Source organism: Lytechinus pictus, chromosome 3, assembly GCF_037042905.1.
Source record: "Lytechinus pictus isolate F3 Inbred chromosome 3, Lp3.0, whole genome shotgun sequence".
Classification (NCBI taxonomy): Eukaryota; Metazoa; Echinodermata; class Echinoidea; order Temnopleuroida; family Toxopneustidae; genus Lytechinus; species Lytechinus pictus.
The window spans coordinates 34,011,612-34,026,312 of record NC_087247.1 but is presented as its reverse complement, the minus strand read 5'-3'; the positions used below and the strand labels follow the sequence as shown (position 1 = coordinate 34,026,312).

The following is a 14,701-nucleotide window of genomic DNA, read 5'->3' as shown; positions in this document are numbered from 1 at the left end:
ATCCTTGAACACCCTGTGCTAGATTCAGCTCACATGATCAAGGTCAAAGGTCATTTAGGGTCAGCAAACTTTGGTAATGTTAGGGGTATTTGTGGAAGTTTAAAAGTCTATGGATTTAGTTCATGAAACTTGGATATAAGAGCAGCAATGTGTCCCTGAATACCCTGTGTGTGTTTCAGGAACATGGCCAAGATCAAAGGTTATTTAAAGGTCAATGAACTCTAGCCGTGTTGGGAGTATGTGTTGAATTGGCATTATAACTTAGGAATTTTATGGTACTTGCTCATGAAACATCGACATAAGGGTAATCAAGTATGAATGATTGTTTTGCACATGTCTTAGGTCACATGATCATGGTCAAAGGTCATTTTGGGTCAATGGACATATTTTATTATCATATTAGTGTTTTCTTCTGTGAATAATTATTCATTAGCTGTTTTTCAAAGGAAGCACTGCTGCTATATCGAATTGCGTAATGCAGGCGGGACTGCCAGAGGCGTTCCACTTGTTAATGATAACGATACTGATGATAGTTATTGACTGATAGTGATGTTTTAATGATGATGATGATGACGATGTAGATGGTGTTGATGATGATAATGACAATGATTATAGTAACACAATACTGTTGGTTTTTTATTCTACTTAGTATCATCACTTTACCGAGGACATCCAGACCCGCCAATACAGAGCTCTTGAAGTGTTAATAGGAGCAGGGTATGAAACAGCAGCAGATATATGGAGCACAGCTTGTATGGTGAGTACAATTAAATCTTCCTTTAGATAATTCATTGATTAAAAATTCTCTTACATTTTTGTAAATCCCCCTTAAATGTCTCTTTTCATTATTACTACATCATATAATTGGAATGTCCTTCAACCGTTATGGTGTGGATGATATGAAATAAAGAATTTTGTGGTGGATGTATTTTGCAATTTTACCTGAGAATATATTTTGGACGGGATCCTCACTAAAATAAAAATGAATCCATATTTTTTGGTTTGGTATGAAACAATCTATCAAGCATGGAATGTGCTGAAAAGTTTAGAAATATACCGTTTTTAGTCAAAGGACTATATAAGATGAAAAATAAACATTTCTTCAGGAGGGTGCTTAATATCTTCAAATGGAAAATGGAAAAAAAACAGTATTACACCATTTTATGTGATACTCCAATATGATTCTCTTCTATAAATCTTTACGAAAACTTTTATAGACAGTTTTTGTGTGCCCTTGCTATTGAGAAGTTATATTCGAATTAGTTATGTATTAGTGAAAGAAAAAATTATTTTAAATGTTTTATTTTTTAAGGCCTTTGAGCTGGCTTGTGGAGACTACCTGTTTGAGCCTCACTCAGGAGAAAACTATTCTAGGGATGAAGGTAAGATGTGTGTTTATTAAAGGTCAAGTCCACCCCAGGAAAATGCTGACTTGAATAAATAGAGAAAAATCAAACTAGCTTAGTGCTGAAAATTTCTTCAAAATCGGATGTATTTCGCTTATTTTTCACATAACAGTGATATGCACAACTAGGTGAGTCAGTCGATGATGTCCATCACTCACTATTTCTTTTGTTTTTTATTGTTTGAATTATACAATATTTCATTTTTCATAGATTTGACAATAAGGACCAACTTGACTGAAACATATAGTATTAAACAATGCTAATTCCACATGTTCAGGGAGGAATTAATTGTTGTATCACTTGACAATGAGGAGAAAATTAGAATATTTCATGTTCATATGATAAAATACAAAATAAATAGTGAGTGGATGACGTCATAGTCTCCTCATTTGCATACCAGCCAGGATGTGCATATAACTGTTTTGTGAAATTAAGCGAAACTTTAAAATGTCATAACTTTCTTATTTTACATCCGATTTTTAAGAAATTTTCAGTATTATGCTTGTTGGATTTTTCTCTTTATTCAAATCAACTTTTTGTTGGGGTGGACTTGTCCTTTAAGTCTTATTCAGAATAAATATTTACTTATCAAAATCAAAATCACAGACTCAGCTCGTAATTCATTAATAATATAATTGCAATCCTTTAGACCAGGCAGGATTAGCCAAAGCTGTAACAGCCAAGCTAGGATTTCACAATAATATTACTATCATAAGAATGATTAAGCTAATTATGGTCTTTGGTTGTATTCTACTGCACTGGGCCACCCAAGCAATCTACCTGCTGGGTGCTCTCATGTGTGATGTTTGGCCAACTTCCATTATTTGTCACCTTTTTAGTTTTTTTTAATGATCAAACTATTATCCAGATTTTGAAAAGGAAGGAAAAGGTACAAAAGCTCAAAACATATCCATTTGAAAATGTAAATATGGCATTATTATATCCATTCATTAAAACTTATTACAAAACATATTGAGCAGTTTTTAAAGTGCTCTATAATAGAAAAAGAGAGATGATAGAAATCCAAAATTATTATGTATTTTGTGTAGTTAAAAAAAATGCATTGTCAATGTAATCTAAATGTCAGTTTATCCTTTTTTTTCTTCTTCAGATCACATAGCTCATATCATTGAATTAGTGGGACATATACCCAAACACATTGCTCTCAGTGGGAAATACTCCAGAGACTTCTTCAACAAGAAAGGTGAGTTTGAGAGAAAAAAAAACATGCAGTCAGCATTAAAAAAAAAAGTATAATGCTGTATCAGTTACACCTGAATCCTTGATGGAGATTGAATTAATTGAATTTGAAAACACTCTATCTTTAAATAGATGAGAAATTACAAGAGTATTCATAATATGTAGCTTCAGTATGGCATCCTTTAAACAATGATCTTTTTTTATGAAGACAAAATGAAATAGATGATTTTATATGTATATGTTCCTAAAAACTTCATTAAAAAAACATTGAGCAGTTTTTTAAGCATCTCCATAATGGAAAAAAGACTATAGACGTTAAAAATAATTCAGAAAAGTATACACAATTATTTGATCATTTGATAATTGTAATAATTTATGATGTGTGTTAGGCAAGATATAGACAGTTATCTACCTTTACCATTCTTCTTCAGGTGAGTTGAGAAACATCCAGAAGCTGAAGCCATGGAGTCTCTTCCATGTCCTCACCGAGAAGTATGAATGGCCCGAGGAAGACGCCAAAGAGTTTGCCAGCTTCCTTCATCCAATGCTTGAGTTTGATCCAGCCAAACGTGCCACAGCCAAGGAGAGCCTATCCCACCCTTGGCTCTACTCATGATGATTGTTGTCTTCTGAACCACCACCGCAGCCATTGTTTAGCGTTGCTTCGTTGTCATTGTGTGAAACCGTACAACCTCATCTAGGTCTTTTCTCCTTCCATTCATCCACCAAGGGTTTCTCCCTCTTTTTGGCATTTCCTTAGTGTTTAGTTTGGTTTAATAGGGTCAATGACATCCACATGTCAAAGGGTAAATGATTGACATTCAGTACATGAAAACAAACACATGGGACTGCATACTTGACACATGATATTTTTGTGTCCTGTTGGTAGTAATCCCATCGATTTCTCTTTTCACTTCCATGAAGTGTCTCTGTTTATATGTCACTATATTCTTCGACTTTATATTTCTAGCAATCATTCATATTTCTTTCTCTCTTAACATAATAAAGTATCCCACATTCTTAGGTAGGGGGTTTCTTAGTAGTTATCAGAAAAAGGTTGAAATCAAGTCCTTACCTCAAACCCAACTCAATGTTTACCCCTAAAAGGACTGGGCTATTCTGATCTCGGCCGTCGTTCACGCGATCGCGCCGAAATTTGGCACGCACATTCTTTACCACATAAACTACCAGCTAGTATATAACAAAAAATTATGTAAATAATTTTTTATTATAAAAAAATATGCAAATTTATTCATGAAAAACATTTGCCTATTTAACACCCAATTTTCTTCTTTTTTGGCAGATGTCATCTTTGTAATCTAATTTAAAGGTTTCCATAGAGAAAAATTGCAAAAGCAAATTTTTTCCTTATGTATTTCTTTGTTTTTAGAATTTCTTATGTATGTCTTTGTTTTTTCATCTTTTGTTTTTCATTGTTTTTTTCAATGGAAATTATTACAGACCAATTAACAACTAAATTAAACCCTAAATTGATTAAGCAGACCAATTAGAATGACAAATAATCACCCTTTTATGAATTTCATCTCCCAAAGACTTTGTACACAGAGTATATTTTTGGCATGACATTGTTTGTAAAAAGTCATGTGATGTCGCAATGCTATACCCGTATGTCGCGGATTTGGTCTCAAAAGTTGCGCGAGACTTCAAATAAAAAATTCATAACATTTTGCGGCGCTATCTTTTTGCGTTTCTGAAATATCGCGCGAAGCATTGAGGGGGGCCATCATGGCCTCCCCAGTCCTTTTAGGGTTAGCCAATCATGAAAGCACATTTGTGACCTTGGGTTTTGAGTTATGCAACACCTTTTTTCAACAAGCCTCAGGTAATAAGCTTTGATGTTCCTATTTTAAGTCCTATGGGTAATCCCAAATGATCTTTTACTACAGCCATGATGGCTGAACTTTTTTTGTAAACAAAAAGGAAAAACCTAAAAATGTCAACTTTGCTTCTGGCATCACCCATGATGTACTCGAACACCCCCTTGTATTTCCTGTGTGATTATTTTTGTGAGATGTATGGAAAGGATATTGAGAAGCAGTCAAGCTGAATGGATTGAATTTGAAATCTGGTAATTGATTATAGTCTGACATCAAATCTGGCTTTTAGGGTAAAAGTTATTCACCTTGGTTCTGAGTGCATATTGGTTGTACTGACATTGGGAAATGGGTTATCACGGTATTTTCCTCTTTCCTTATTGTCCCTTTATTTAGCCATGTTCATGAATATTTTCCCCATTAATTTTTCTCTAATTTGCAACTCCCTTCCAGAGCAACATGGTATAATGTATTGCGAATAAGTAAGATTTTTTTTCACTTTTCAAAAAGGGTTGCTTTTCTATGTATTATTGTTTTCACCATCCCCTTTCCTGCACGTTGCCATTTTTCCTTTCTGTGAATCATTTTCTATTTATTTGGGTGGTTTTCAATAAACATCATGTATACTCATAATTTTTAAAGAAATTGAATCAATGTTTACTTTAGATGGATATTTTGTAGGGGAAAAGTATTCTAGATTGTTCATTTACATTATATCTTTGTATTTCTGTGTGCTGAGCTTCCATAGTTATCCCAATCTGTTTCAGTTGTTTTTTCTTGGTTCAAGACCACCGTGTCATGTTGATTGTTCCTGTCAGAGAGTAAATATCCTTCCAGGCAAGCGTCTAGATGTGGTGGAAGTTCCTATTCAGCTCAGAAAGTTGAACTACCGTTTTTTCTGAAATAAGCTATTTGTTGTCAGGCACCTTTTAACAAGGAGTATTGACATGTTTTTTTCTGAAGACCTGTACTAGTATTAGGTGTGTGTATGACACAGCCAACTTCATACAGCCAGTTGATATGTGTTGAACCCCAATGAGCTACTAGTAACTTGGTAAAATAGAGTTGTAGGAATAATTTCACATGTTATTTTGGGTGAAATAGTAAGAGGTATGATTGTTTCATATTTTTACCCCGTGTGTGTGAGATAGCTTTGGGAATTTCAGCTAAACATGCTACCAACTGTGAGGGCATCTCGTCGACGGAAAGAATGATGGTTTATAGAGAGAGGAAGAACTCTCTATTGTCTCTGTATGAAAGGAAAATTGTGAATTCATGGTGTTGGCTATCATGAAAGGGGCAATCCATTCTGCAGCACTCTCTGTCAATATCATCAGAAATTCTTTAAAACTTTTGCAAGGTTGTTTCCATTGATAACCTGTTGTCTCAATGTGGAAAATACCCATTCACTTCACTGTACTCTTCTATCTTTGTTTGTCTTCTTAGAAACTTGAATGTTGATTGGATATATATTTGAATATTGAAATACATGAAACAAAGCAAAATATTAAATGCCTTCTTTAGTAGTTGAACAGGAGTGTCAAGTTATTGCCAATTGATTATCTTAATGTTTCTCTGGAAAAGAAAGAAGAATGAATGAAAATAGAATACGGTATGTACAATTGTAAGAATCTTTTTATATTTGTAAAAAGTTTGAAAGAATCCATCCCAAATATTGTAAATAGAATATGTCACTGTAACATGTTTGCGTGCGATATTTTTGCAATAATCTATTCCAAAGCCTGTTTTCAGTAGATGAAATTGTCCATGTATGGAATTCTTATGCATCTAACATAGTGCAGGCTTTGTAAATGGAATAGGTTTCATATTCCCTACTCATATATCTCTTAACTTATTGCATTATGTTGCCTTCTGTTTTCAGAATGATCTATATATACTGTTCTCATGTCATGTGTAAATATCATCATTCATGTAGAAAGAAAACATTTTTGGTGCCTAAAATACCTAGAGTTTCTCAGCCTTATGAGTTGTAAATCTGCATGGCTTATCTTAGAGTTTGTCACACTTTAGAAATAATTAGGTTTATCAAAACATGAGAGGGTACTATTTAGATCTGTTTTATTCTCGAAGGTCCCCATCACACTTATTCAAAACCAACAGGAATCGACCAGACCTAACCAGAATGAAGATAATGGTATTTATAAAATTAGTGGGGGGGATTTCAAAGTGCAAGAGCGTCTTTGACCTGGTGACTCCTTGATACCAAGTGATTTTCCAGCATCCTCAGGCCATGCTTTCATGATGCTTGCTGGTTTGAAATGTAACCTTCATTCTCCCTCAAATGCAATCAAAATGTTTCAAATGATGTTAGAAGGATATACAAATATAACAAGATCATTTCCTCAAATGACATCAAAATGTCTGTAGGAATTGAAATACAAATATCAGAAATACATTCAGAGTACAATTAGAAGGAATTTTGATTGCGTTATCTCTTTGAATTCACCTTGCAAGTTTCATGAATGAGCATAGCATTTGTGACAGGCACTCAGATGGACCCAAACACTTGGAATACTTTTTGGTTGCAGTTGGAGTAATTGGAATGTTTATACTACTTGCAATCCTGCTTATTCCGCCTGTCATGGTCTTATTAAGATTTTGTACAAACTTCTATTTGCTCTTTTTATTTCATTAATGACATGGGATGCAGATATTTGTTGGTGTGTTAGGTTAACCTCTTGCAAGTTTTGAGAACGATGTGAATTTTGGATACTCCAAATGTTTGGATCAGGTGCAATAGTTCTACTGAGTGACCTCAAAAAAGTTAAAAACAAAAACAAATACACCCCCTATCATTTGCGAGGTACGTCTTCTGTCGAATGTTACCCAACACATATAAAACATGAAATCATTGAAATACAAATGAAAATAAAGAGTTATTATACTTCATTTAACTTTATTATGGTCCCATCTCATGAAACATCTTAGTACATTGAATCATGATTTGTTAAAAGCTACTAAAATAATGTTATTTATTTGGGTTATAGCAAAGATGTCATATAATGTTATTGATAACTAAGTTTTATGAAATGGGGGCCTTTACAGCTTTAAAGTTCTTATTCTATTCTTGTTCATATCCACTAAATTGCTATCTACATTTACTTAAAAATTAAAACCCGTAAAATTTGCTGTGTCACATAATAAAGCTTTGTACATTTACAATACAAGCAAAGTCTATACCTACAATTGAAAGTGAAGATAATGTGATGAAAGTCAAATGCTTTTGGATTACAAAGCAATTTTCTGCTTTCTCTTTTATATACAGAAGTTATGTGATACCAAAGAAACAGAAAATTTTATGTATTAGACTATTTGGCTGGCTTTTTACCAAATAAGTTAACGGAAATGAATAAATTTGTCTCAAGCAATGAAGAAAAAAAAAAATCATCTTATTTGATATCCGTTTGAGCCCTACAGATCATAGACCCTGATCATTATATAGTAGATAGATCCCTATGCTCTTAATAAAACAGATACCAATGTGAAGAGAGTGTTACTCAAGGCATTTTGATATATTTGAAGCAATCAGTTTTCATTGCACACATGTATAAAGAGAGAGAGAGAGCTTTAGGTAAGTTTTGTTACAATCACTTGTATGTGTACAGTACTGTGTACATAAAGAAATGACATATTTCAGTAGCTATACAGAGAAATATTGTTGGATATTGTTGTTAATGAACTATTTTCATTAATAAAAGTAAATGGCTTATTGCATTCATGTTTAGTTGTATTCGATGAGTTTAAATTCACTTGACTCACTAATGCAGATTATTAAGGATATCATGCTGATTGTTTTCTTTTTATTATGCCTTCTTTTGAGTGAATACATTATTTATTGTTAACAGTTGATCTTTGTTTTTTTCATATTATTTGATTGATGAGAATTGGAATGACAATATCCTGAACATTCATAGGACATTTTCAATAGTATCCTCTTTGTCAAATATAAAATGTGTTGTGCTCACATATATATGCAGAATGAATTTGCCAGTTTGAATATATTTCTGTTGTCACTTGAGTACACTTATTACACATACATGTGTAGCATTGCATATCAGGCAACAGTGATAACATTACTTTGTTCCATTAATAATTGAATTATTATCTGTTTTATAGCAGTATACAGTTGATGAATATTATGTATCCTATTGTTAAGCAATGTTTGATAAATCTTTAATTTACTATCTAGAAAGACAATGTATTGATAATTGTACAATACAAACACATGGCATAATAGCACCTAGCTGCATATGCTCCATCCCCTCCCTCAAATTATTGAAAGAGATTTCTAGTTGATAAACTTTTGATTGCTGTCGTTGATAAATTAGATCAAACGTTAATGATTTAAAAATATTTTAAGTACAACATATGACTCATCATTATTTTACAGTTTTTGTTGTTGTTTACAAACCTCAAACACTTAAGGCTAATTTTTGAATTGTTCATCAGCAGGTGAAAGCAAATAATTCTCATATATGCTCATTTTCTGTAGGAATGTGTTGAATTGTCGATCTGGAGTTCGACATTATTAAAATATGTAGTGCTGGAACAACCATTTGAACTCATGTCTGCTTTTCATGTGATTTTGCTCTCAGTGTCTTCTTGATTCAATTATGCAGATTTTAATTGTTAAACATGTGTGTAAAGTTTGTGTGCAATTCCAAATAGTGCTTGAAATTGGGGAAACAAAATTACTATTGATTTAAAGATTGAAATCAGAAAAGCTGGACTAAATCTTGAATGACAAGGTCTCATTTATTTAAGACTTGTTATAATGACAAATGCACAATGTTAATGACTAATTTACTATGAAATGGCCCTCAGAACATAAATCCATGTTGCATCCTTCCTTTTTTCAAATAAATAACACCCCCCCCCAAAAAAAAAAAAAGGAAAACACTCAATATCAAAAAGTGAGCAGATCATGAAGGGGGAATTGAAAAGCTTGGAATGGCCCCCAGTATATAAATCCATGTCAATCATTCTTTTCTCCTTTTTTAAAATAAATAACACCCCACCCTCAAAAAAGGGGGGGGGGGAACCCTCAACATAAAAAAAGGTGAGCAGATCATGGAGAGGAAATGATACAATCAGATAGAGAGAGGAAGAGAGAGGGGGGTAGGGGAGGAGGGAGGGAGAGAGATAAAAGGACGAACGAGTTATTTGGTGGTGATTGGCAAATGAATTGATGCGAGAATATAAGAGAAAATAGGTCATACTGCAGATTACAAATAAGACTTACAATAAGAAAAATCTACACAAAAAGGTTCAATGATTTAAGGGTTTCATTTTGTAACAATCAAGAATCATAGAATTTATTATTTTACATAGAGCATCTTACAAAAGAAAGAAAATGTAATATCTATTAAATGATAACTGCCTTTCATTGATAGCAATAGATCATTTATTTCATTCTTAGAGCACATATAATTACAATATATCACATGAAAAACACGATTTGATTCTGAATCTCGATCAGGCATCACAGTTCGCCATCATAACATTGCAATGTTCTTGATACCAAATAATCAAATCCCATTGTTATGCATTTGCTAGATGACATTCGTTGAAAAAGAATGGACACGGAATTTAATGAAAAAAAAATCATCTCCAAGGTTGGAAATACCAATATCCATCTTACAGTTTGATAATAATATTGCGAACTGACCGACCTAAAAACACCCTTCGTCACCGATATTCGTTTTCAAGAGTAATTAAGAAAATAATTGACCCGCCGCCGTAGGATACCTGCTCTAATTACAGCCCTCTCTTCAAGTGCTCCAAGAATTTGTGACATCATGTGATACGATGGTGTCACGTGGTCACTTTCACCGCTTTTGGAGTCGTCTGCTTTCGTCTTTACTATTTGGCGCTCACACGGATACTGAACTTGATATGGGCGGTTTAATCCGTTTACCGCCCCCGTAACTCAGGGGACCGCTCGCCCTGTTGCATGGATGTGATAAGATTACTCCCTTCCAAATTGTCCTTCCTTGCCAAACACTAATAAAAGAAATCGGATCTACATATTTTCTGCCTTCGTAGATCGGGTTATGCCAAAATTACTGGACTCTACACATATTATACATGTAGTTTAATTTAATGTTCGCACCGTAAATAAGAAATGAGAAACATGCTAGGCTTAGGTGTTGAGCGTAATATGTAGTTAAAGATGAAACAAGACTAATAATGATCATAACAATAATCCAATTAAATTTCGTTTTTTTATATAAAAAAGAACAATGCATTAGTCCAGATATTAACAATGCAATACTTACATCATATTTTGCAACTTAACACAAAATCTATACACTTATGACGATTAAAAAAACACATTTATAGGCCTAATAAAAGTCACATGATGAGCTGGGATGCATTTTTAAAATTGTTTTATGTTTTGTAATCCACAGTTGCTGAATCAGTTCAAAAATTAAAAATATTACTTTTTCAATTTGTATTAAGTAAACGCATAGGCTATACACAACGCAAAATACGGTTACTAATACTGAAAATTAGACGATTATATAAACTATGCTTAAACTATTGAGATACACACAAAATTTGACCACAGGAATATTACAATTTTATGAGTTCATAAACATTTATTTTAATTTATGTTTCCGAACTGCAGTATGTACTCGTATGAACAGTTTGCCTATCCACTATACACTTATTTTCTCATGCAGGTAAACAATCCAAGTTTTACCCTCGCGGTTTTACGTTCTGGATGATGTGCAAGTTTTTTTTTCATTCCTGCTGTAAATAAGCTTTTGGATTAATAAAGCGCATCGAGGGTTTACTGATAGATATTGTTACGGCCCAGAGTTATGTGTTTCATGACTTAGTTATTAAGCAGCTGTTGTTCGCCCCATCTTATTGAAGTGTAAAGTCTGTTTGTTATTCCCAAGGGGTTTTAGTTCATGTAATATTATTAATGTTAGTAATATGGGAATGACCACTGAGTCAATGCTCCCTTCCTGCTTAACAGGTTACTCCAGCATTTGTTTGCATTTCCCATGGACTGTTCAGTTGTCTCCTCTCTTTCATGTATTCTGCTCTTTTGTACACTCCATGTGATTATCCTTTGTTTACTACTTAATTCTTGTTAAGCTTTCTGTTCTCAAGGGATTGAAATTGGGTGTATTGTTCCTTATATAAACTGTTACAATTGTAGTCCATGTGAGATCAGATCTGCTGGTAGGTTCAATACTAGATTATGGTGATTTGGACATATTGAGTCAGTCTTGATTTTGAAGTGAACAGGAGAACATCTTAACTTGTACCACGCTACCCTCGTAAAATAAAGCAGATGAAATCGTGAACTATATTGTGCAGAGTCTTTTGTGCGTCAAAACAAGTTAACCCAAAGAAAAACGTAACATTTGGTGAGCAGCGGTGCGATCAGGACTTGCACACGTACATTGATATTTTTATTGTCAGATATTTCTTTAGAAAATTGTGTAACATCATTATGCCGAACACAAGAAGAAAGCGACAAGAGGATGTGCCTGTGGAGGTCACTGATACTTCATCAGAAGTAGAAGCCTTAAGAAATGAGATACGGCAAATCAAAGCAGAGAGGATTCTGAAAACTGTGATACCACTTCCTCGGCAAAACTCATTTGATGGAACATCATCACTACTTGCGTTCAAAAATCAATTTGAGACTCTCGCATTTTCAAGTGGATGGAACTCAGAAGAAAAACGAATAAGGCTTGCGTCAGCTCTACAAGGGGAGGCAGCCGAATATATATTCGAATTGCCAAGCTTTAATGAACTGACTTATGACGAGCTCATGACTAGTCTGCTGCGACGCTTCGGAGACCGTCGTCGTACTGCGTCATACCTGGCGAAATTGGAGTCAAGAAAATTGGAAAGGACTGAATCCATTGCCGAATATGTAGCCGACATACGCACATTGACAAATAAAGGCTACCCAAGAGCAGACGCTGTGACAAGAGAGTCGATCGCCATTCGGCATTTTGTGAAAGGGTTGAATGATCAACATTTAACAATAACTGTGGGGATGAAAGAGCCTGCATCACTAGAAGAAGCCATGGACATTGTTGAAATGTATAGGAGTTTGAAGGAGGAAGAAATGAGCAGTGCAGGATCAAGAATTCGACAAGTAACTGCATCAAGCCCGGTGACGGAGGAGCGTCTCAATGCATTCGGGGAAAAGCTGACGTCAGAATTGTCACAGAAAGTAAGTGAACTTGCTAACGTATTATCAAACATCTGTACAGACATTCAAGGACGCCAGTATGGTGCTCATACTCGTGGTCGTGGAAGAAGTCGCGGACGTGGGCATGGGAGAAATGCGAACTACGGTCGAAATAAAGATCACATTACATGCTACAACTGTGGTGTTCAAGGACATTTCGCGCGGGAATGTAGCCAACCTGAACAACCATTCAAGGTGAGTGGACAACAACAAAGCCAATCTTCGATGTCGGGAAACTAGTGATGACCGGGTCATCCGGCTCGACGCCGGTCACACCAGTTGTAGAGATTGAGGTGAGAAGGAGTGGAGCAGTCGGAATGTCAGCATCTATACGAGGAAAAGTAAATGAAACTGATGCAAATTTGTTGATTGACACTGGTGCTGCTGTAACAATCCTTTCCCAAACTTTGTACAATAAAATGCCCCTTGATTGTCGACCTCCGCTTGTAAAACCCTCAGATAAGACCATACTAAAAACAGCAGATGAAAGCACCATGGATATAAGTGGACAGGCAACATTTCAATTTGACATCAATGGTAGCGTTTTTACATGGAATGCTTTTGTGGCCCCTATACATGACGACGCTTTAATTGGATATGACTTTTTGTATCATTTTGACTGCATAATTGAAGCCAGAAGGGGACTGATGATTGCTGGTTTGTGGGTGGACTGTGACTTAGGAGGAGTTCCAAATATTGCGAGAAGAGTTACACTCAACTCGTCTATTGTGGTTCCCCCACATAGCGAAATACTGACTGTTGGACTTGTCGAGGAAATCGCTGGGAGCAGTTGCAGTGACGTTATTATTGAACCATTGCCCGCTGGACTTAGCAATAAGGATACTGTGTTGGTTGCCGCCACACTTTGTACCGTGGAGCAAGTCAAATCGGGTGCTCCAATACGATTGATGAATACTACTTCTGAGGAAATATCAATGGAGAGGGGGAAGACTATTGCTTACGCAAGTGATATCATCGATCTCCATGAAATTGATAATCAGGAGAACTCTCAGAGTGTGATCATCAATCGTGTAAGCGGCACAAGTGTCACGGGGACTAGCAGACCACAGTCAACCCCAACAATGGAAATAGAAATTGAAAAACAACAACTACATGAGAATTTGTATGAACTTTATGAGAGAAGTTCAGAAGGACTAAATGACACAGAAAAGGGAAAATTGAGTGCATTGCTTCAGAGGCATGCAGATATATTCGCAAAGTCCAAAAGTGACCTAGGGAGGTGTGGTGTTCTTCAGCATGAAATCAATACCGGAGAAGCCAGGCCTATATTCGCCAACCTGCTCGTAGACCACCTCGTGCTTTCGAAGGAGAAGAAGAAAAGATAATTCAGGAGCAGCTGGAATCAAGTATCATTCAACCCTCAACCTCCCCATGGGCATCTCCCCTCGTCTACGTGAAGAAGAAAGATGGCACCACACGTCCCTGTGTGGATTATCGTAAACTCAATTCTGTGACTGAATTTGACTGCTTCCCACTCCCCAAAATTGATGAATGTTTGGACAGCCTAAGCGGCAGTAAAGTTTTCTCCACTCTCGATCTCCAATCAGGATATTGGCAGATTGAAGTTAAGGAAGACGACAGGCCCAAAACTGCTTTCCGAACAAAATCTGGTCTGTATGAATATATTGTAATGCCGTTTGGACTATCTAATGCACCAAGCACCTTTGAGAGATGCATGGAACTAGTGATGAAAGGTCTGCAATGGAAAACTCTGCTAGTCTACCTGGATGATCTTATAATCTTCAGTAAGACTTTTGATGAGCACCTGTCCCATCTCGATGAAGTATTGCACCGCTTGAGCAGAGCCGGGCTCAAGTTGAAACCCAGCAAGTGTGCATTATTTCAAGAGGAGGTTCTCTACCTGGGCCATATTGTGACAACAGATGGAGTAAAACCAAACCCTGAGAAAGTTAGTGCTGTGACCGAGTGGAAAACTCCAACCACTGTAGGAGATGTGCGTTCCTTCTTAGGACTTTGCTCTTACTATCGAAAGT

General features: G+C 35.5%; 1 protein-coding gene across 2 annotated transcripts in view; it reads left to right on the top strand.

Annotated features, from left to right (window-relative positions):
* LOC129257401 (SRSF protein kinase 3-like) overlaps positions 1-9,023 on the top strand; it is a 100,169-nt gene extending 91,146 nt beyond the window's left edge. For both annotated transcript variants that reach the window (XM_064096870.1, XM_054895711.2), the window contains 4 exons: positions 650-757; positions 1,313-1,382; positions 2,518-2,610; positions 3,038-9,023. In XM_064096870.1, the coding sequence (XP_063952940.1) occupies positions 650-757; positions 1,313-1,382; positions 2,518-2,610; positions 3,038-3,222 (456 nt within the window). In that variant the 3' untranslated portion in view covers positions 3,223-9,023. The remainder of the gene's footprint in view (positions 1-649; positions 758-1,312; positions 1,383-2,517; positions 2,611-3,037) is intronic.
* The last annotated feature ends 5,678 nt before the right edge of the window (positions 9,024-14,701 follow it).